General features: G+C 34.8%; 1 protein-coding gene across 3 annotated transcripts; it reads right to left on the bottom strand.

Moving 5' to 3' along the window:
* Positions 1 to 2,520: 2,520 nt before the first annotated feature.
* On the bottom strand, positions 2,521 to 22,347 carry LOC127724543 (mitochondrial uncoupling protein 2-like). 3 transcript variants are annotated; one of them, XM_052231524.1, is made up of 8 exons: positions 22,310 to 22,347; positions 18,490 to 18,636; positions 17,335 to 17,572; positions 15,529 to 15,735; positions 12,738 to 13,020; positions 3,284 to 4,063; positions 3,168 to 3,225; positions 2,521 to 3,109 (listed from the first exon to the last, which is right to left on the bottom strand). In XM_052231524.1, the coding sequence occupies exons 2-6, from the start codon at positions 18,625 to 18,627 to the stop codon at positions 3,907 to 3,909; spliced, it is 1,023 nt and encodes a 340-aa protein (XP_052087484.1). In that variant the 5' UTR covers positions 18,628 to 18,636; positions 22,310 to 22,347; the 3' UTR covers positions 2,521 to 3,109; positions 3,168 to 3,225; positions 3,284 to 3,906. The 3 variants fall into 3 exon arrangements, with proteins under 3 accessions (XP_052087484.1, XP_052087483.1, XP_052087485.1); XM_052231523.1 differs by lacking the exon at positions 3,168 to 3,225; XM_052231525.1 differs by lacking the exon at positions 3,168 to 3,225 and having other exon boundaries at positions 22,286 to 22,343.
* Positions 22,348 to 24,360: the final 2,013 nt, after the last annotated feature.

Raw genomic sequence — 24,360 nt, 5'->3', positions numbered from 1 at the left:
TAAGATCAAAACAATAAGAGTCTTAAACTCTTGAACCTGTATTTGATAGACACAAATCTACTGTTTAACATGAAACAAGAATTATGCTTGTAGGTTTGATATAATGGGATTTTTTGATAGTTTAAATAACAAGCAAATATCATGTTAATATTCGGGAAAACACGAAACTGAGGTTGCTATAGTGACAAAACTAAGTCGGTGACCCCCAATTTTTTTTATCATATTTTGTTCCTCAAATCATGAAATACCTTCACACAAAACGTTAAGGAAAAATCACCGGTAGAACTGAATAGGCTGTTTGGTCTTTAACATGATCCAAGAAAATGAAGTCAAGGTCATATAAACCAAACGAGAAATACATGTACACCTTACAATCATTCAATACACTAAATATAGTTGACCTATTGCTTATAGTTTCTAAGAAACAGACTTAACCATGAAAACTAAACATTGACCAATGAATCGTGAAAATGAGGTCAAGGTCAGATGAACCACGCCAGGCAGACATGAACAGCTTACAATCCTTCCATACAACAAATATAGCTGACCTATTGCTTATTGTTTAAGAAAAACAGACTGAAACACATAAACTTAACACTGAGCAATGAACCGTGAAAATGAGGTCAAGGTCAAATAAAACCTGCGAGACTGACATGTACATCATAGAATATTTCCATACACCAAATATAGTTGACTTATTGCATATAGTATAAGAAAAAAGACCAAAACTCAAAAACTTAACTTTGACCACTGAACCATGAAAATGAGGTCAAAGTCAGATGACACCTGCCAGTTGGACATGTACACCTTACAATCATTCCATACACCAAATATAGAAGACCTATTGCATAAAGTATAAGAAAAACGGACCAAAACACAAAAACTAATCTATAACCACTGAACCATGAAAATGAGGTCAAGGTCAGATGACACCTGCCAGCTAGACATGTACACCTTACAATCATTCCATACACCAAATATAGTAGACATATTGCATACAGTATAAGAAAAACAGACCAAAACACAAAAACTTAACTATAACCACTGAACCATGAAAACGAGGTCAAGGTCAGATGACACCTGCCAGTTGGACATGTACACCTTACAGTCCTTCCATACACCGAATATACTAGACCTAATGCTTATAGTATATGAGATATGGACTTGACCACCAAAACTTAACCTTGTTCACTGATCCATGAAATGAGGTCGAGGTCAAGTGAAAACTGTCTGACAGGCATGAGGACCTTGCAAGGTACGCACATACCAAATATAGTTATCCTATTACTTATAATAAGAGAGAATTTAACATTACAAAAAATCTTAACTTTTTTTCAAGTAGTCACTGAACCATGAAAATGAGGTCAAGGACATTGGACATGTGACTGACGGAAACTTCGTAACATGAGGCATCCATATACAAAGTATGAAGCATCCAGGTCTTCCACCTTCTAAAATATAAAGCTTTTAAGAAGTTAGCTAACGCCGCCGCCGCCGCCGCCGCCGGATCACTATCCCTATGTCGAGCTTTCTGCGTCACTTTTACCGTTCTTGAGTTATTATATGTCCCTTAATAACGTTATATGCAAGTGGGGGCATCATCAGTGTCCCATGGATACATTCTCCATTTTTTTTTTGTTTTTTTTTTTATTTTCCAAAAAATATGTAGTGTTGTAATATTTCATGTTTAGCACTGGTTAAAGGAATATTGTCCTGAGTTTTTCTTTCTTTTTTATTGCACAACATATGTTTTTATCATGTTTTGACATTGCTGTTGAATAGCAGATAAATTGAACAACGCAATTAATACAAATATTCAGTCTCCGGATCCTATATGACAAAGATGGCTATAAAAACTGGAGCAGGATTTGCGTTGCCCTCTTTTTAGCTCACTTTACCCAAAGGGTCAATTGAGCCATTATCATCACTTGATGTCGTCGTTTAACGATTACAAAAATCTTCTCTTCGGAAAATACTATTAGTTATATATTATAACTAGCTTCAGTGCTATAAAGATAAAAAAATTCTTACTTTAAAAAAGTCCGAGAATTTTCTTAACTACCACTACCACGACCATTACCAGAGTCCTGCATTTTATTGGTTGTGGCTTTCATAATTGACAGGTGCAGAAACGGTATTGGTCGTATTGCTTTTGTTCATGATGTCAGTTAAAAATGTTGTTCGACCACTGGTTGTGGTATGTTCTTACTTCGTTTCCACTAACATTAATCTGTAACTATTACCGGTTTTATCAATTTTCTTATTACTGGGTGTGATTGGGGGGGGGGGGGGTATGCAAGGCTGGTTATGCTTGGTCTACATTGTTTCATTTTGTACGGCGTTTTATTTTAGCCACTCCCATTTAGTCAATTTCATATCTGGATGTATAATATTTTAACTGAACTTTAACATTGAATTGAATATGAAATGTCCTGATTTCTTCAGTTTGTTTCTCCAATTGCATGAAAAAATGGCCAATTAATTTCACAATTGCATGCAATAAAATAAACAACGCATAAATAAATGAACTTCAAAAACTACTTTTAATGTAACAATAAATAAGAATAAATATAAATTGCACAGTTTCTTTGCAAAAGTAACAAACCACACGAGAATATTTTGGTTTATTTAACTATAATAATACTCATACACACACCATTATGCACATTACACACACACACACACACACACACACAGAATAATTGTTTATGTCCTGATATATTTTTTTTAAACATTGTTAAGTGTTCGCGCTTATGTAGAACTAGGTTAACTATATTTCTTCTTTGGAATGTTCCGTGCATAGTACAGGTTAAAGGTAAACTATATGTGGTCTTTATGAATGGATGTCAGGTGTACATGTCCGTCGAACAAGAGAACAATTTCCATGGTCTTTATGAATGGTTGTCAGGTGTACATGTCCGTTGGTCAGGAGAACCTTTTCCATGGTCTTTATGAATGGTTGTCAGGTGTACATGTCCGTCAGTCAGGAGAACCTTTTCCATGGTCTTTATGAATGGTTGTCAGGTGTACATGTCCGTCGGTCAGGAGAACCTTTTCCATGGTCTTTATGAATGGTTGTCAGGTGTACATGTTCGTCGGTCAGGAGAACCTTTTCCATGGTCTTTATGAATGGTTTTCAGGTGTACATGTCCGTCAGTCAGGAGAACCTTTTCCATGGTCTTTATGAATGGTTGTCAGGTGTACATGTCCGTCAGTCAGGAGAACCTTTTCCATGGTCTTTATGAATGGTTTTCAGGTGTACATGTCCGTCGGTCAGGATAACCTTTTCCATGGTCTTTATGAATGGTTGTCAGGTGTACATGTCCGTCGGTCAGGAGAACCTTTTCCATGGTTCAATAATCGCGCTTTGGTCAGTTTCTCATTTACATTGCGTAATAGATAAACTATACTTGGTCTATATAATGGTTATAAGATTTTGTTGTCCGTCTGACAGGGTTCACCTGCCCTTGACCTCACTTTCATGATTCAATGGAAAACACTATTAAAGTCATAATTATAAGCAGTAGGTCCACTATTATAAAATGATTTTAAGATGTACAGGTCATTTAACCTTTAACGGAGTTCTATGATTCAAATACTTCCTTAAGTCATGCAGTTTCTGAGAAATAAGGTCATCTGTATTTGGTCTTAAGAATCAATGTAAGCTGCATATATCAATCCAGATTTTGCATTTTATATCGATAAAATCTTTAACTTTGACTATAATCTGTCTGACAGGGGTGAACTGACCTTGACCTCATTTTCATTGTTTATCGTTTGAGGTTATTATCTCTAAAACTTTCAACATATTATTCAGTGTTAATGATTTAAGCAGCCGAGACATTTCTTGTTGGCCCTTGTTTGTTACAATCTTCCTTTTGATAAATAGTCATGTTGCTATATAAATCAGAGACGTGTTTCTAGTCTGATATTTTTGTCTTGTTCAATGATTTTTAGCATAGTATTACGGTTTGTTTTAGGTGTAAACATAGTCTTCAGTTGTTCGTATGTAAGGAACATGATAATACTCCATGAACATATTCTGGCAAAGTATGGCACACACCTGAAAAATAACAATTAATGCATGAGATTAAATTACAGCAAAACAGTCTGATTGAAATATATCACTCTGTTTATACGTTATTTTATATGCTGCGCCGTTTTGAAAATACTTGTCGACATTAAATTTATGTAACACAGTGAGAGGAGATCTGGCCACCGTTTCACAAAGCCTTCTGAACTTACGACCACCGTATCATTTTACGATCCGTTTACGTGTGGTTCTACGTTCCCGTTACGTGTGTTTCACAAAGGCATCGTAAAGGACTACTAAGTTGATCGCAAGTTACGCACTGTGTATCATCGTAAGTGTAATGTAAAACGGAACTCTAGCTGTAAACAGGAGGTGTGAATCGTAGTTTATTTACATCGGAATATGGCACACTCTTCTTTCACAGATCGATGAGTCGAGCATGCCGATGAGAGCGGACGTGAAAATGTTTGCAGAGAGAATCCTTCAACATCATTGAAATTTTTTTGCCAAATTGGTTTCATGGATAAATATTGTTATCCTTACATCTTATATTTTATGTTTTGGATAATATTTTTTTGTTGAGGAAAGTTTCTGCAGATATTTTCAGGTTTGTTTGAGACATGTGGTCAGATGGAATCCATTAGTAGTTCCATGTGGGAAACTATCAGACCAATCTATTTGATGTCTGAGGGTTTTAGCTGTTGTTCCCTTAATGGATCGGTAGTTTCTTTCCGAGATGCTTTATTGTAGGATTTTCGGCTTTCCTCTACCAGGAATACAGCTGGGCATTTAGCGGTATCGGTTTGGAATCCAAGTATGTCTTTTCCGGTTTCTCGTTCGTTGCCTTGGCATTTGTGTGGCATCCGGGGTGACCTTATCCTTTATTTTGTATATAATTGTTTTTATATTTTGAATTTTTATACGACCGCAAAAAAATTTTGCGGTCGTATATTGGTATGACGTTGGCTTCGTCGTCGTCGTCCGAAGACACATTGGTTTTCGCACTCTAACTTTAGTTTAAGTGAATGGATCTCTATGAAATTTTACCATAAGGTTCAATACCACAAAAGGAAGGTTGGGATTGATTTTGGGGGTTATGGTACCAACAGTTAAGGAATTAGGGGCCAAAAATGAGCATTTTTGTAACTTCCAGACATAACTTGTGTGTTAGTGTATGGATCTCTCTGAAATTGTACCACAAGGTTCCATATCACAAAGGGAATGCTGGGATTGATTTTGGGGGGTAATTGCCTCCAATTTTCAGGAATTAGGGGACAAAAAAGGGGCAAAAACAAGCATTTTTCTAGTTTCATGACAATAACTTGTGTGTAAGTGTATGGATCTTTATGAAATTGTACGTCAGGGTTCCATATCACAAAGGGAAAGCTGGAATTGAGTTTGGGGGTAATTGCCCAAAACGTTTAGGAATAAGGGGCCAAAAATAAGCATTTTTCTAGTTTCTAGACAATAACTTGTGTTTAAGTGTATGGATCTCTCTGAAATTGTACTGCAAGGTACCATACCACAAAGGGGAAGCTGGGATTGATTTTGGGGGTAATTGTCTCAAAATTTTAGGAATAAGGGGCAAAAAGGAGAAAAAAAACAAGCATTTTTCTAGTTTCAAGACAATAACTTGTGTGTGAGTGTATGGATCTTTATGAAATTGTACTACAATGTTCCATATCACAAAGGGAAAGCTGGGTTTGAGTTTGGGGGTAATTGCCCTAAACGTTTAGGAATTTGGGGCCAAAAAGGGGTAAAAAAAACAAGCATTTTTCTAGTTTCCAGACAATAACTTGTGTTCAAGTGTATGGATCTCTCTGAAATTGTACTACAAGGTACCATACCACAAAGGGAAGGCTGGGATTGAGTTTGGGGGTGATGAATCATAAGGGGGTTCAAAAAATTTGGGGTGGGGGTTTTTTTTTTTCCTTTTTATACGACCGCAAAAAAAATTTTGTGGTCGTATATTGGTATGACGTTGGCGTCGTCGTCGTCGTCGTCGTCGTCGTCGTCCGAAGACACATTGGTTTCGCACTCTAACTTTGATTAAAGTTAATGGATCTCTATAAAATTTTACCACAAGGTTCAATACCACAAAAGGAAGGTTGGGATTGATATTGGGGGTTATGGTACCAACAGTTAAGGAATTAGGGGCCAAAAATAAGCATTTTTGTAACTTCCAGACACAACTTGTGTGTTAGTGTATGGATCTCTCTGACATTGTTCCACAAGGTTCCATATCACAAAAGGAATGCTGGTATTGATTTTGGGGGTAATTGCCTCAAAATTTTAGGAATTGAGCCAAAAAAGGGGCAAAAAACAAGCATTTTTCTAGTTTCATGACAATAACTTGTGTGCAAGTGTATGGATCTTTCTGAAATTATACTACAAGGTTCCATATCACAAAGGGAAAGCTGGAATTAAGTTTGGAGTTAATTGCCCAAAACGTTTAGGAAAAAGGGGCCAAAAGGGGGCCAAAAATTAGCATTTTTCTAGTTTCCAGACAATAACTTGTGTTCAAGTGTATGGATCTCTCTGAAATTGTACTGCAAGGTACCATACCACTAAAGGAAAGGCTAAGATTGATTTTGGGGGTAATTGCCTCAAAATTTTAGGAATAAGGGGCCAAAAAGGGGCAAAAAAAAAACAAGCATTTTTCTAGTTTAAGGACAAAAACTTGTGTGTAAGTGTATGGATCTTTCTGAAATTGTACTACAAGGTTCCATATCACAAAGGGAAAGCTGGAATTGAGTTTGGGGTAATTGCCCAGAACCTTTAGGAATAAGGGGCCAAAAGGGGGCCAAAAATAAGCATTTTTCTAGTTTCCAGACAATAACTTGTGTTCAAGTGTATGGATCTCTCTCAAATTGTACTGCAAGGTACTATACCACAAAGGAAAGGCTGGGATTGATTTTGGGGGTAATTGCCTCAAAATTTTAGGAATAAGGGGCAAAAAGGAGAAAAAAAACAAGCATTTTTCTAGTTTCAAGACAATAACTTGTGTGTGAGTGTATGGATCTTTATGAAATTGTACTACAAGGTTCCATATCACAAAGGGAAAGCTGGGTTTGAGTTTGGGGGTAATTGCCCTAAACGTTTAGGAATTTGGGGCCAAAAAGGGGTAAAAAAAACAAGCATTTTTCTAGTTTCCAGACAATAACTTGTGTTCAAGTGTATGGATCTCTCTGAAATTGTACTACAAGGTACCATACCACAAAGGGAAGGCTGGGATTGAGTTTGGGGTTGATGAATCATAAGGGGGTTCAAAAAATTTGGGGTGGGGGTTTTTTTTTTTCCTTTTTATACGACCGCAAAAAAAATTTTGTGGTCGTATATTGGTATGACGTTGGCGTCGTCGTCGTCGTCGTCGTCGTCGTCGTCCGAAGACACATTGGTTTCGCACTCTAACTTTGATTAAAGTTAATGGATCTCTATAAAATTTTACCACAAGGTTCAATACCACAAAAGGAAGGTTGGGATTGATATTGGGGGTTATGGTACCAACAGTTAAGGAATTAGGGGCCAAAAATAAGCATTTTTGTAACTTCCAGACACAACTTGTGTGTTAGTGTATGGATCTCTCTGACATTGTTCCACAAGGTTCCATATCACAAAAGGAATGCTGGTATTGATTTTGGGGGTAATTGCCTCAAAATTTTAGGAATTGAGCCAAAAAAGGGGCAAAAAACAAGCATTTTTCTAGTTTCATGACAATAACTTGTGTGCAAGTGTATGGATCTTTCTGAAATTATACTACAAGGTTCCATATCACAAAGGGAAAGCTGGAATTAAGTTTGGAGTTAATTGCCCAAAACGTTTAGGAAAAAGGGGCCAAAAGGGGGCCAAAAATTAGCATTTTTCTAGTTTCCAGACAATAACTTGTGTTCAAGTGTATGGATCTCTCTGAAATTGTACTGCAAGGTACCATACCACTAAAGGAAAGGCTAAGATTGATTTTGGGGGTAATTGCCTCAAAATTTTAGGAATAAGGGGCCAAAAAGGGGCAAAAAAAACAAGCATTTTTCTAGTTTAAGGACAAAAACTTGTGTGTAAGTGTATGGATCTTTCTGAAATTGTACTACAAGGTTCCATATCACAAAGGGAAAGCTGGAATTGAGTTTGGGGTAATTGCCCAGAACCTTTAGGAATAAGGGGCCAAAAGGGGGCCAAAAATAAGCATTTTTCTAGTTTCCAGACAATAACTTGTGTTCAAGTGTATGGATCTCTCTCAAATTGTACTGCAAGGTACTATACCACAAAGGAAAGGCTGGGATTGATTTTGGGGGTAATTGCCTCAAAATTTTAGGAATTAGGGGCCAAAAAGGGGAAAAAAACAAGCATTTTTCTAGTTTCAGGACAATAACTTGTGTGTAAGTGTATGGATCTTTATGAAATTGTACAACAAGGTTCCATATCACAAAGGGAAAGTTGGGTTTGAGTTTGGGGGTAATTGCTCTAAACATTTAGGAATTTGGGGCCAAAAAGGGAAAAAAAACGCATTTTTCTAGTTTCCAGACAATAACTTGTGTTCAAGTGTACGGATTTCTCTGAAATTGTACTGCAAGGCACCATACATTGTAACACAAAGAGAAGGCTGGGATTGAGTTTGGGGGTGATGAATCATAAGGGGGTTCAAAACATTTGAGGGGGGATTTTTTTTTCCTTTTTTTTCTTTAAAATTTTCCATTTTAAATTGGTTATTTCTGATTTATATACATGATATATAAAAGCAAATAATAATGATATGGTTTGAATAGGTAAATTAAAATTTTTTTAAGTTCTTAGACCACATTCATTCTGTGTCAGAAACCTATGCTGTGTCAAATATTTAATCACAATCCAAATTCAGTGCTGTATCAAGCTTGAATGTTGTGTCCATACTTGCCCCAACAGTTCAGGGTTCGACCTCTGCGGTCGTATCAAGCTGCGCCCAGCGGAGCATTTTCTTTTTCTTTAAAATTTTCCATTTTAAATTGGTTATTTCTGATTTATATATAAAAGCAAATAATAATGATATGGTTTGAATAGGTAAATTAAAATTTTTAAAGTTCTTAGACCACATTCATTCTGTGTCAGAAACCTATGCTGTGTCAAACATTTAATTACAATCCAAATTCAGTGCTGTATCAAGCTTGAATTATGTGTCCATACTTGCCCCAACTGTTCAGGGTTCGACCTATGCGATCGTATCAAGCTGCGCCCAGCGGAGCATTTTATTATATTTGTGAGGACGAGCGAATCAGGTGAGTGGGTGTGTTCGTATGTTTTTCATTTGTAGACGAAACAAAAGCCATGTATCTTTGATGGGTTACTTCCTTTGATATTCAATAATACTTTTTTTCTTTGTATCGGAAATTTGAAATAATAAAATGACGAGACGTGTTTATATCTGATCAAAGGATTAAACGAATTTTTAAACAATTATTTGATAATGTCTAAAGTTATTATAGTATTGCAATTTTAGAGGAGATATGATTGATTGATTGCTGTTTTCTGAACGTACAGTGGCAAATATTTCATGCAGATTTGTGACCAAGAGAAGAATTTTCAAACAAGAAATAAGAAGTTGCATGCGTTGTCGTTGAAAAAGAATTAAAAGAAAGTCCAATGAAAATAAACAAAACCAGTGTATATAATGTGCGAATCCTGAAATACCATTTTCAATGTATCCGTTATGAATTTCTAATGTAGAATGATAAATAAAACAGACGACACATTCATGATTTTTGAATAGAATAAGAAATAAGATATAATGTGTACTGTTTTTATAAATTCATGATATAGGTATGAGATGCGGACGGGTTTTTATCGCGCCTACAGCCATCCAGGTGTAAAATTGATACACAAATAGATAAATATATTAAGAATAGTTCACGAACAGAGCGTGCAAGAGATTTAAAAGCAGCAGTTAAGTTTCATTTGCAGAAAAATGTACCTTTTAACATAATTATTAATGTTGTATAACTTAAAACAGGTTTTGGTATTCAGCTTGTTGATATTGAATTAAATTTCACTATGCTGTTTTCGTTATGCGATTCATGTTTACTGTCGAATAATGATACTAGACTTTCATTTTCACTGTATGGGCGATTCATTTCTATTGTATATGCGATGCATTTTCACGGAAGGAAATTAATTAATTTTCATCATATAACGTCTTAATTCAGCCGATTCTCTAACAAAATTTATGAAGTCAGAAGGATTGATTATATGTGACCCGCCACGACATTTCCAGGCTTATGGAGGTAGAACATCATTGTGAGAAAAACGCCGTTAACTATATGTGACTAGTCACTTCCAGGCTTATGAGGGTACATTGTCTAAACTTTGCTTTTTGCATATTTATCTAGAACATTCTGAATCAAAAAAAAAAAACTCTGTCATGTTATTATGACCTATTTTTTGTAATAACAATGAAACGAGTCATTTCGAATACCGACATGATAATGAGACTGTTCGATGACGAATTTTTCATTATCGAAGACACTAATTTATAAAATACAAAGTTATTGTATTCTATTGTAGTTGTTCTCATATATGCATTTGATACAGTGCATTTATTATGGATATATTTTAGACTCCATTTATGAAAATCTATAGATCAGAGAATTTTGATTTTTTTGTATCAATTTAAAATGTAGATTCAAATATTTATATGTCGTTGATACAGACAAAAAGATCTTATCGTGTCAAAATCATGATACAACAGGAAATTTTCATATGCACGGTCTGAACACAAGAATTTACAGAATAAGAATATTTCTTACTGAATAGAGAAAAATGGCCAAAAGAATTACAGAATACAGAAATGTAAAACCCACCCACCCCCTCCCCGCCTAATCCAGACCCTCATATATCATTGTGACGGATAGTTTTTTATACGACCGCAAAACAAATTTGCGGTCGTATATTGGTATGACGTTGGCGTCGTCGTCGTCGTCGATCGTCGTTGTCCGAAGACACATTGGTTTTCGCACTCTAACTTTAGTTTAAGTGAACGGATCTCTATGAAATTTTACCATAAGGTTCAATACCACAAAAGGAAGGTTGGGATTGATTTTGGGGGTTATGGTACCAACAGTTAAGGAATTAGGGGCCAAAAATAAGCATTTTTGTAACTTTCAGACATAACTTGTGTGTAAGTGTATGGATCTCTCTGACATTGTACCACAAGGTTCCATATCACAAAGGGAAAGCTGGAATTGAGTTTGGGGGTAATTGCCTAAAACGTTTAGGAATAAGGGGCAAAAAAGGGGCCAAAAATAAGCATTTTTCTAGTTCCAGACAATAACTTGTGTTCAAGTGTATGGATCTCTCTGAAATTGTACAGCAAGGTACCATACCACAAAGGAAAGGCTGGGATTGATTTTGGGGGTAATTGTCTCAAAATTTTAGGAATTAGGGTCCAAAAAGGGGCAAAATGTGACAAATCAGCGTCATAAAATGGGCGCTTTACCGGAGAACCAGTGAGTAGCGCAAAGCTAACAAAACCTGCGTTTCAGGAGTAAGTGCATTGGACCTATTTGTATGATGTTTTATATCTGGTTCTATTGACAATGTTATTTCATTGATACTATGTCTATCCAGTCTGTATCTGGATATTATATCCATTTCATTTTCAAAATGATCAAACGAAGAAAGTATGGTTCTAATATTGAAGATTCTTCTTCGTCTTCTAACATTTGCGACATCTTGATCGAGAATAAAGCCATCTTAGATATGGTTTAATTCATATTAGCGGAAAAACTACGATCGAGATACGACTGGGTATAGCTGTAGTAAGTTACGCCAGGATTTACGTAGTATTTACGCTCATCTTAACTTACGACGGCTTTGTGAAACGGCTGTAAAACCTACGATTTATTTACGACGAACGTACGATGACACGTAGACTTACGAAGGCATTGTGAAACGGTACCCTGGTTTTTAACAGATTACTGCAAACATATGTAAAATTGAAAGGATAATTTAACATTACAGACTTCCATAAACTGCTCCCATATTTGTGCTCTGATTCTGTAATTTACACTTGAAATACGTTATTTCATTTAATGGTAAATAGTACTCGTTTGCGGCAATATAGAGCAACACACAGAAGAAAATAGAAAATCGTGTATTACTTACAGCTCTTTTCATAATGCTAGCAACACAAAGGTTTGTTTGGCTTGCTTGCTTTGTTTGTATCAATGTTTGCTCAAGCATTGTAATTAAGATTGACATCTGAAAACAACATAAAAAGGCGGATTTAAACTTGTATACATTATATTTAAATTTGATTGGACATTATCAAATAATCAAATTTACCTATACACAGGTTTAACTCCGCCTACTTATATTGTTTACAGATGTCAATCTTAATTACAATGATTGAGCAAACATTTATACAAACAAAGCAAGCAAGTCAAACAAACCTTTGTCTTGCTAGCATTATGAAAAGAGCTGTAATCAGTTCAGTTTTGATTTAAATTTCAAGATTGTAACCAGAACAAAAACAAAAAAATCAAAAGAAGTAGTTGCTGAATTTACATCCACCAAATATTCTGAACAGATTAACGTCATTAACACATTTTGTATAAGATGATGGGTCTACGACACTCAAAAACCGTGGCTGTGTTTCACATATGCAGACAGCAATATACAAAGAAGAATGATGACGTCGAAAAGCGAAGAAGTTGAAAAATGATGTAATGTTATAATTTACCCTTTATAAAAACCAGTCCATCCACTACCAGAATAAATTCCATATGCACAACTGAAGATCCCGGAATATTGGCCAGGTGTTGCGTTCATGTACCTTGTTTTCACAACATCAACGGGGGAGGATACGATAACGGCAATAAAACCGGCTGTAACAGCTGACAGGAAATGACAAGGAATACCGTCTGTTAGAATACCGGACTGAAGTATCTTGTGTTTAGTGACGTCATACGTCACCATTTCTGTTACTCCGACAGCAATGTTTCGTATAATATTTGGCACTACACCTGTAAAGCAAAAAAAGTTTGTTGTATTATGGATTATACAATGGTTGCTATTTAATTTTTATGCCCCCGTCGTAGCGGAGGGGGCATTAATTTTTACCTTTGTCCGTCTGTACGTACGTCTCAAAGTTTGTTTCCGTTCTCTAACTTTAGTTTGCCTCAACCAAATGTTTTGAAACTTATATACAATGCTTATTATCACTAAATACAGATCAAGTTCGAATTTTGGTGGCGTCACTTTTACCGTTCTAGAGTTATGCCCCTTTACAAATGGAAAACTTGCTAAATTTTTCGTTTCCGTTCTTTAACTTAAGTTTGAATCAACCAAATGTTATGAAACTTATACACAATGCTTATTACTACAATATACAGATCAAGTTCGAATTTTGGTGGCGTCATTTTACTGTTCTAGAGTTATGCCCTTTACAAATGAAAAAAATTGCTAAATTTTTCATTTTTTTACCCCTAAATATCAAGTAATTTTTAAAATTGGAGTTATCTTCCCTTGTACATGATTATAGCTGAATCAACTACAATCAATGCTTTATACAATGCAATGTTTAATTTTGCCTTCCACTGATAAATTAAAGCAATTTTTACCCTTCATTCCTGAAAATATTTCAGCCTTCTTTGTGCATAATGGTAGTTGAATCAACTACAACCAATGCTTTATACAATGCAATATTAAACTTTTTTACTTCCTACTGATATATTAAAGCAATCTTTACCATTCAGTGCTTACAAGCTGTTTGATTACCGTTCTTTCTAGGGTTATGCCCCTTTACAAATAAAAAAATTGCTGAATTTTTCGTTTCCATTCTCTAACTTTAGTTTGCCTCAACCAAATGTTATGAAACTTATACACAATGCTTATTACTACATAATACAGATTAAGTACGAAATTTGGTGGCGTCACTTTTACCATTCTTGAGTTATGTCCCTTTATAAACATAGAAATTGTTGAATTTTTTGTTTCCGTTCTCTAACTTAAGTTTGTCTCAACCAAATGTTATAAAACATATACACAACCGATCTAGAGTTATGCGTGTTTACAAATAGAAAAATTGCTGAATTTTTTAGTTTCTGTTCTCTACTTAAGTTAGCCTCAACCAAATGTTATGAGACTTACACACAATGCTTATTACCACAAAACTCATATCAAGTTCAAATTTGGGTATAGCGTCACTTTTACCGTTCTTCAGTTATGTCCCTTTATAACTATATGATATGCAAGCGGGGGCATCATCTGTGTCCACATGTGGACACAATCCACATATATTTTTTAAATTGACTTGCAAATCAATTTAAAATTAAAATATCATCTAGGTCGTTTGTTTCACTTCAATGTTTCTAACCGCTATACTGATCGACTGGTCGAATATACACACACATAAGATTGATATTTTTTTATGGGTTATACCAGCTGCGTTAAAAATACCTTCTTTTGTTATGTTGTCTTAAATTTATGACAACCATATTGGAGTTTGATCGTTATTTTAGAAATGAAGTCAATTAGCATTAATTTCATTCGCTTGAATACATTATTTTTTTCTCTGTGTTGAACATGTTAAAGAGGGGCGTAAAGGTAGGGGGGGGGGGTATCTGCACGGAAGTACGCGAAATAAAATTGCCATTTCACGATGAACGAACAATTAAAAATTTCTTGCACGTTGATCTTTTCACCGATTTCACGAAACACGGTGAATAACGAACCTTTTTCACGGCTGCACGTGAAATAAAAATGGCAAAACACGTTGCACAAAAGTAACCCTTTACTACCCTCGTTAAAAGTAGGCTACAAACAAATTTAATTTATTAAAAAAAAAGATAAATAGGTTATTTTACAAGGGAATTTAAATCAGATGCTTTATTGTAGCAAGAAAACGAAAACGATCCCAAATTGTTGTATTTTATAGTTTTCTTATATTATTCATTGAGTGCCATTCCCTTTGATTCTCTTTCAAAATCATATCGATAATTTTCATAATGATATATTTTTTTAACCTCATGATATGGAATAAATCTTGACAAAATAGAAAATTTTACACATTCTGTAATAATTTTAAAAACAAGTTTGATGATATCTCACTCGTACTTTTAATTCGTATACATATTAAATAGCACAATTAAAAGACTTCTGTAATTCTAGAACAATCTTGTCTTAGATCCCTAGCCGATTTCAGCTTTACGTGTTGTTCCTACTACATGTACTACTTTTAAAAATAAGAACTTGAAATTCTCTGACATCACCACTGAACATAACATCAGCTCCAACTTGATATTACATACATTCTTCAAGCAATTTACATTTTTCTTATTAGTTTTAGTTCTTTAGATGAATGGCACTAAAGTAATTCTTAGCAAGCAGACTTGACATTGGACTGATATAATTTTTACATATACAATTTCAACTGATTCTACAATTATTCAAAAGAAGTCTTCGCGCGGATGGCAGACGTCGTTCGACATAACTTGGCTCGGTGACTTTTGAGTCGTTTACAAATAAATTACCTTTCCATAGTCCTCGGACTCCTTCCTCGTTTGCTATACATTTGTAAGCACTTATAGAACTGTTGTATGTTCGGGCACTTGTTGTACTCTGTCCCTGCATTCGAATCTTTACCACATCCGTAGGCTGAGCCAGTGTAACGGACAGCGCGCCAGTGGTGACACCAGCCATGAGACGAATTTTTATTGGCATGTCCTTGTTTTCTGAATCTATAAACGAATTCAACAAAAAAGGTCAAAATCTAGAAATATCAACACATAACTGTATATACACGATCAAAACGGGATAGCGAAAACTAGTGATATATAACTTGGTACATTTAGTCATATATATGATAAAATACTGAAAAACAGTCTTACCCTCCTTTACTCGCATGATAATCCCTTTCTCCTTAAATTTATTCGCATCACAATCCCTTTCTCCTCTAATTTACTCGCATCACAATCCTTTTCTCCTTTACTCGCGTTACAACCCCTTTCTCCTTTACCCACCTCACAATCCCTTTCTTCTTAACTCGCATCATAATCGCGTTATCCTTTACTCAATTCACAATCCCTTTCTCCTTTACTCGTATTACAATCCATTTCTCTTTTATTCACCTCACAACCCCTTTCTCCTTTACTCGCATCACAATCCTTTACTCGCATCACAATCCCCATCCTCCTTTACTTACATCACAATCCCTTTTCCCTTTACTCACCTCACAATTCCTTTCTCCTTTACTTACATCAAAATATTACCCTTCTTTATTCGCATCACAATCCCCATCCTCTTTTACTTACATCACAATCCCTTCTTCCTTTACTTACATCACAATCCTTTTCCCCTTTACTCACATCAAATCCCCTTTCTCCTTTACTTGCATAAAAATCTTACCCTTCTTAATTCGCATCACAAACACCTATTCCTTTATTCGCCCTAAAATCTCACCCTTCTTTACTCGTATCAAAATCCCTTTCTCATTTACTCACTTCACAATCCCAACCTCGTGTACTCACATCACAATCTTTTCCTCCTTTACTCGCATCACAATCCCATTTTCCTTTACTCACCTCACAATCCCTATCTCCTTTATTCGCATCACAATTCTTTCCTTGCATCATAATTACTTTATTCTTTACTCACATCATGTCTTTTCACAATCTTACCTTTCTTCACTCGCCTCTCATTCCCCTTCTCCTTTACTCGCTTCAAAATCCCACCCTCCTTTACTCGCCTGAGCCGACTCTCAACCAAACACCTTTTAATCGCCACACAATCAAACCAGCCTTTACCCGCGAGACAATCCCATCTTTTTTACTCGCCTCACAATCCCATCTTCTTCCTTACTTGCCTAACGATCCAATCTTTGTTTACTTGCCTCACAATCCTATTCATCTTTTACGCGCTCATCCCATCTTATTGTCGAATACGACGCAAAACTGGGTGTTTCTTTACCAAAGCAACACAATTGATGGATCATTTATTTCTGGGAAGTGTACCTCAGTTTTCCCCGGTGTTCGAGGTTGTTGTTGCTTCATCATTAGTTTTTTGTAAAATTTTTATATTGTTTACTTTCTGCTGTTCTTTAGTCTGTCTTTCGTCGACTTATGATTTCTGTATCCGAATAAGAGGAAATGAGACAGCAACCTAACGACACAAATGCCCAAAAGACATGTAGTACTATGATGTAGATGTCAACATGCACAAAAGACATGTAGTACTATGATGTAGATGTCAACATGCAGTCCTCAAAAATAGTCAGGTATACCGGATCTATTTCAGGCTTATTTTTTTAAAACAATATTTAAGAATTTCACTCATGTTACCTTTGTATAATAAACTAAAGTAAAAATCTTTGAATTCGTCATAAAGACCTAGTCTGACTGATGAGAAGCACAGTTGTCTCTGTAGACCTGGAACTAGACCTTTGTAAAGTCCACGGACACCTTCTTCACGGGCAATTACACCAACTGCATGACATAGTCCTCTGTACTTCACTTTGGACCGAGATAAACTGGTTATCTGTTTTACTCGGACTTCCGGTACTTTCCCTTCTCCTTGTAGCTGTTAGAAATTGTAAGGAATTAATACACTTGTCAAAGACTAAGTCAGAAACCACACATTTTTAAAATTTTTAAATTATAGGAGTTCAAATCCTGTATTTTTTGGATTTAGTGTTAAGGTTTTTTTCTGTCGTGTATTGTGGACTGCTGTTTGTCTTTCTATCTTTATTCTTATTATTCTTCCGGTAATGGTTTTAGGGGGATTGGGATTGAGTATCTCTTATGACGTACGCTGTAATTTCTTTGTTGAAATAACGTAAACGATGAATAAATAAATGTACGTTTGACTCTAAAGTTATCTAAAATAATACGATGTGATAAATGACTCATTTGAAGGGGGCATTTCATGCTTGACGATAAGGGTATTTAACCCTCTTTTATCTGTCCACTTATGATTGAGCATAGAACCGGAAGTTGTATCTTATAATAGTTTACACCATGATGCCATAAAATTTAATTGGATAACCTGCATTTATCATGCTTTACCGTAAAATAAGATCACATTGCCGATAGACCTCATAAACTATTGATCGCTATCATTTTGCATTAACCATTATGTCAAGGTGTAAATTAGAAACATTCCATCATACATACATAAGGGGTTTATCTAACACTTCTACACATACCTGAAGGCGAACTTTTGTTGTATCTCATGGGATCGTCGCAGCATCAGCCACACAAGCTGCTAACCCTCAGGGGTATATCTAACACTTCTACACATACCTGAAGGCGAACTTTTGTTGTATCTCATGGGAACATCGCAGCATAAGCTACACAAATTGCTAACCCTCAGGGGGTATATCTAACACTTCTACACGTACCTGAAAGCGAACTTTTGTTGTATCTTATGGGAACGTCGCAGCATCAGCCACACAAGCTGCTAACCATCAGGGGTATATCTAACACTTCTACACATACCTGAAGGCGAACTTTTGTTGTATCTAATGGGAACGTCGCAGCATCAGCCACACAAGCTGCTAACCCAGCACTCAAAACCTTTACATAAACACTTGGTTGTTCTTCATTGATACAGGATGTCTTCATCGTTGATGTCATTAAACATTTCTATAAAATAAAGATAACTTGCAGGCTAATTGATCTCCTAGTTTTGTTAGTCACTAAAATTTGTATAACAAACCACAGACTCTTAATTTTGAGGCATGGACCCCCTTTTTATGAGATTCATGTTTTCAGTAGAATTTTTTAATTATTTCAGCTTTTACTCATTTGTTTAATGTTACCTAGCTATTGCCAACCCATCTTAAATTGAGCGCAGTTTATATGTGCCATCCCTTATTAGAGAAGAAGGTTGGCACATATAAACTGCTTCAAATGTAAGGTTGTGCACACACATCTTGACGTTTTGTCAATAGTAATAAAATATGAGCAATGGGAAGAAAATAGTGTCCATGTATATATATATATATATATATATATATACATGGACACTATATATACATGAACACTATTTTCTTCCCATTGCCCGTATTTATACATGGACACTATTTTCTTCCCCATTGCCCATGTTTTGTTACTATTGATAGAACGTCTTGTGCCTGTGGGTTGTGTTTGTAAATGCAAGAACACGATAAATATAGGAAAATTAGCTGAAATTGAAACAAACAAACAAGAGCTTACTTAGGTCAGCAATCAACAGTTTACACAGTTTATTCAGTCGCCTGTACAATAAACGCTATAAAAAGAGGCAGGGATACCAACGGGACGATCATAAACCGTCAGTTGAAGAAAAATACCAGGGCCAAAAAGAAAATACACAACAGTCTACTAAATACTACACAGAAACTGAGAATTGGGCAACACAAAATACAGCAAAACCCAGGGGGTAAATTCAGGTTCTCTGAAAGGGTGAGTAGATTCTGCTCCGTTAGTGACACTCTTGTCGCATTCGATGATGTAACATTCGAGGAAAAGCGGGTGGAATTCCGGCTTAATATAACCGCATGCATAATATCTTTCCTTCGCAAGACTAAAGTTGTTTTCTTCGTATTTCCCCTAGAAAAATTCTGCTTGAGTTCTGCGATCAGATTTGTCCTGTCTATTATGGTCTTTTACAATAGATATTAGAGAGCTTGTTTATGACTGGTGCCTTTAATGATCTTTATTAGTAATCTTTTCCTGTGAAATGAGGATTAGAGTTTTAATTCAAATCCCACAAAAAAAATCCTGTCTGAGGTTTCTACGAATTTGCTGCAGCTACAATATATGATTTCTGAAGTACACACTACACAATGAAAATACTCATAAGATAACCAAACAGTTAAATTCATCCTATATATATATATATATATATATAGCCGAAACATGAAGTGACAAATATCCGACACCACAATCAAACCTCAATAGCCAAAACATGAAAGGTAAAATTTCCGACACCACATCAAATCTCAATAGCCAAAATATGAAGAGACAAATATCCGACATCTCTATCAAATCTCAATAGCTGAAACAAAAAGGGACAAATATGCGACACAGCCATCATATCTCAATAGCCAAAACATGAAGCGTCAAATATCCGACACCACCATCAAATCTCAATAGCCGAAACATAAAGGTACAATAATCGACACTACCATCAAATGTCAATAGCCGAAACATATAAGGACAAATATCCGACACCACCATCAAATCTCAATAGCGGAAACATAAAAAGGACAAATATATCCGACACCACCATCAAATCTTCAATTTTATTACATCTGCATCTATTATTCCTTTGTTATTTCACTTATCTAGATTAAAAGAGGGAGGGTAGATTGCTAGACTAAATGTCTATAGTCAAACTACTCTACAATTAAAGTGCCTGTACAAATTTCAAGCCAGGTACATCGTCAGTTGTTGTTTTTTATATTGTCTTTTTTTAGGGGGTGGGGTATAGGGGTGTCCTTTCATGGAATTTAATGTTTATTGCAGAATTTTGATTGTCTTAAATTCATTCCTAACTTTTCTTGACTATAAGTTGCTTTTTTTTCTAGACTTAGACCGATCAGACATTTGGTTTCCGGACAATAACTTTAGTTTAAGTGTATGGATCTCTATGAAATTTAATCAAAAGGTTCAGTACTACAAAAGGAAGGTTGGGATTGTTTTTGGGGTGATGGTCCTAACCGTTTAGGAATTAGGGGCCAAAAAGTGGCCCAAAACAAGCATTTTTCTAGTTTCAGGACAATAACTTGTGTACAAGTATTTCTATTGCTCTGAAATTGTACCACAAGGTTCAATATCAAAAGTAAAAGGTTGGGATTCATTTTGGGGGTAATTGCCCAAACCGTTCAGGAATTAGGGGCCAAAAAGGGTCTCAAACAAGCATTTTTTCTAGTTTTCAGACAATAACTCGTGTTTAAGTGTTCAATTTTAATACGACCGCAAACATTTTTTATATTGTACAGTTGCTTGTCTTTTTAGACTGAGACCGATTAACAGCTTGATATATTGTACAGTTACTTGTCTATAGTATTGACGACCGTATATTGACCCCAAGATGAAAGTTTTTGTGTCGTTTAAACAGCTTAAAGATTTATGAATTAAATAAATCATGCGTTAACGGGCACCACCCCAAATATCGATCCACGCAAGTCGTAAATATTTATATCGACTGTAATTGATCAACACTTTCATTTCCATCTTCTGTAATTGTAGAAAAATCAATCATATTTTATATGTGTTAATAAAACAAAACTACGTGTATCTACTATAGTTCGTACCCTCCGTCTATAGTTCGTACCCTCCGTTATACTTCTTGTTTTTGTTGAAACGTTCATTTCGTTATTATAATCAAACTCAACATGTATAAAAATCTAAAGTAAGCTGTAGAGAATAGAACATTTTAGTCGAAGTGTGTATAATACTTTACATATCACCCAAGAAAGCATGTGTGTGAACATTTCAATCATTTTGGAAATTGATATAGATAGACAAAATAATTGTTTGACTTTATTTAAGATTACTCCACATAGTATGAAGCAATAGGGTTAATAATTAATATTAATTATAATATATATTTATATTATATAATTATATAATTAATGTCTTTTATTCTAGTTTCAAGGCCCATGAAAGTCTTTAATTCCAACTAAAGGAAACATGAAGAGCAAAGTAATTTATTTCAGTGATTTACATCATTGAAAACACAAATTATTTGATATAAATCTTACCGTATAGGATGATCTGAAAATGATTCAAATAAAAAAACCATACACTATCAAACTGAATTATAAAGGTTACATGTGGTATGATGAACACAGTGGTCTTCTAATGGTGAATAGGGAATAATGATTTCGAAAAAAGATAATTAAGGAACAGAGAAGACTCCGACGTCACCACCTTACGCATCCCAACACCCCTTAAAAAAACTATTCAATTCTGATAAATCCCAACATCTATTCTCAAAAATTTGATACAACAGCAAGAAACTTGAGTGAACAAAATTTCTGGAGATTACATTTTGGGGAAGAGAATCTGGGGTTTTCCAGTATTATCGTCGTCCAAATACGTGATTTAAAATAATCCAACAAGGACAGTTAATGTCAGTTGTTTATATCAGATAAAAAAATCGCTACCACTAAATTTTTTCTATTGCATCATTTATTCAATATCTTTAATATTTCAGAAATTAGCAAAAAAGAAATGAAAATAGAAAAGTACAAAAAAAATAACATTAACAAACTCTACGTAAAAATAGCATAAAACGAATTACCGATTATCGACAAATAAAACTCACAGTGAATATATGCACAACAACTTACTATCACTTGTTTTTCCTCATTATAACGATTTTAATTTGATTTTGTGTTTTATACGGGTTCAACTGGAGGGTGTGTTAAAATTCTGGATTCTCATTGGTTTACATTTTTTCCTTGAAGGACTTCTATTTTTATATACTTATTTTTACCGGAGGTGTGTGTTAAATTGAAGTTCTGATTTGTCATCCCATGACATGTGATTTTGTTTGTAATCACATTCTGCAAATCATTTATTCATGTTATTCTATAAGTAAGTTTAATATTTCATCATCTTATTAAATTAACCGTTTGTTGACGTCTATAGTAATCCGGGTGTAAAATTTAAATGGTAAATGACTTTACTTAAGTGCAAACATGAAAAGTGGGAATTTGTTAATTGAACATAAATGTGTATTAGTTATTGAAAATATTATTGCAAGGGTCGATGCATTTCCTAAAGACGTTAGTTCTCACCTAGTCAGAAATATTGTCACTTTTCGTTGCATTTGTTTGAAAGTTGATGAAATAAAATCAAATTTGAAAATTAAATAACTTAATTTATGTGAATCTGAGACCAGTTATAATAAACTGCACGAAAGACCCTTCGCTTTGCTGTTTGATGTAATTGGGTTCAAAGAATTCTGTTCTAGTTTTACAAGCATCCATAAAACCAATTCTTCTTTGGCACTAAAGGGCCCTAGTAAGTCAACCCTTCGATTTGTTGTTGGATTTAAAAAAAAAAACATCATAGGTACCACGATTAAAATTTTGTACGCCAGACGCGCATCTCGTCTACAAAAGACTCATCAGTGACGCTCGTAATTGTGTTAAGAAATTGAAGGTTTTGCATTTTGAGAAATTATAGCGTTAAAGGACACCGGTGAATTTGTATTTGAAAGACACGACACATTTACTCTTATGATCATTTGTAGATGAAAGACACGACTCATTTACTCGTTTGAAAATTTGTATCTGAAAGACACGACACATTTACTCTTTTGATCATTTGTATTTGAAAGACACGACACAATTACTGTTTTGATCATTTGTATTTGAAAGACACGACACATTTACTCTTTTGAAAATTTGTATCTGAAAGACACGACACATTTACTCTTTTGATCATTTTATTTTAATATACAATGTCCTTTCTTTTCATTTTGAAATGAATACTCGAAAATCTGTCAAAATAACAGTTTTGTACATTTCATCCGTTTGTTATTTAATCAGATGATTGAAACAAAATGGACAAAAAAGTCATATTCTCATTAATTCTTGAAGCTTTGTCGCTATGAAATTTAGTAAAGATTTTTAAGAATATAGGAAAATTACCCTGTTTGTGAAATAAATATAGAAACAAATCTTCATCTAGGGGTAGATGAAATTAATCACTACCTTATGATACGCACTCTCAACAATTTTACGAGGCAATGCAAAGATATTTAACTGTATATCTGGAAGAAACAAGTTATGGGTAATACCGGTATTCAAAACAATTGCTTAATTAAGTTTTAATGACTGCAAGTGTCAGTTTTTGGTTTAAATATTCATATAATTCATTTGATAAATATATGTAATATATAATTACACAAGAAGTGGTGGTGATGGTGTCGTAAAAAGGGGGAATACGATGCCATTTAGATATTGTTTAAGAACTGTAAACTGTTTTACAATTCTTTCTTGTGGGGTGGTGATATGATTAAAACTGCGGTTGGGTACAAAGTACAGTTAATGACCAAGCTTATTTTTAAATGGGTTTTAGTTACGTAGACCTTTTTGGTTCATAATTCAAACTGTTAAGGTCATAATTTATCTTATTATTCATAAATAAGGGGTAAAGTCCAAACTGAAAGTATTTATGTGTCGATTATTTTCTTTTGATAGGTAAAATGTTAAGTAATAGATATATGGAAGATGTGACAAATAGAACAATAAATAGTTTGTTTTCATCCAAAAACAGTGGACTTTGAACTTGATTGAATAAGCATTATTTTAGACGGATTTTTTTCAACGAAAACCAGTTTATTCATTAAAAGCAATTTGTCTAACT

Source organism: Mytilus californianus, unplaced genomic scaffold (assembly GCF_021869535.1).
Source record: "Mytilus californianus isolate M0D057914Y unplaced genomic scaffold, xbMytCali1.0.p SCAF_14, whole genome shotgun sequence".
In the NCBI taxonomy this organism is placed as follows: Eukaryota; Metazoa; Mollusca; class Bivalvia; order Mytilida; family Mytilidae; genus Mytilus; species Mytilus californianus.
This window is presented reverse-complemented; position numbering and strand designations above follow the sequence as displayed.

Coding starts and splice junctions, on each gene's coding strand:
- LOC127724543 (XM_052231524.1), bottom strand. CDS start 18,627: ATGACATCAACGATGAAGACATCCTGTATCAATGAAGAACAACCAAGT. Junction 15,736..17,334: donor CTTTAGTTTATTATACAAAG/GTAACATGAGTG, acceptor ATTCGTTTATAG/ATTCAGAAAACAAGGACATG. Junction 4,064..12,737: donor TGGACTGGTTTTTATAAAGG/GTAAATTATAAC, acceptor GTTATTTTTCAG/GTGTGTGCCATACTTTGCCA.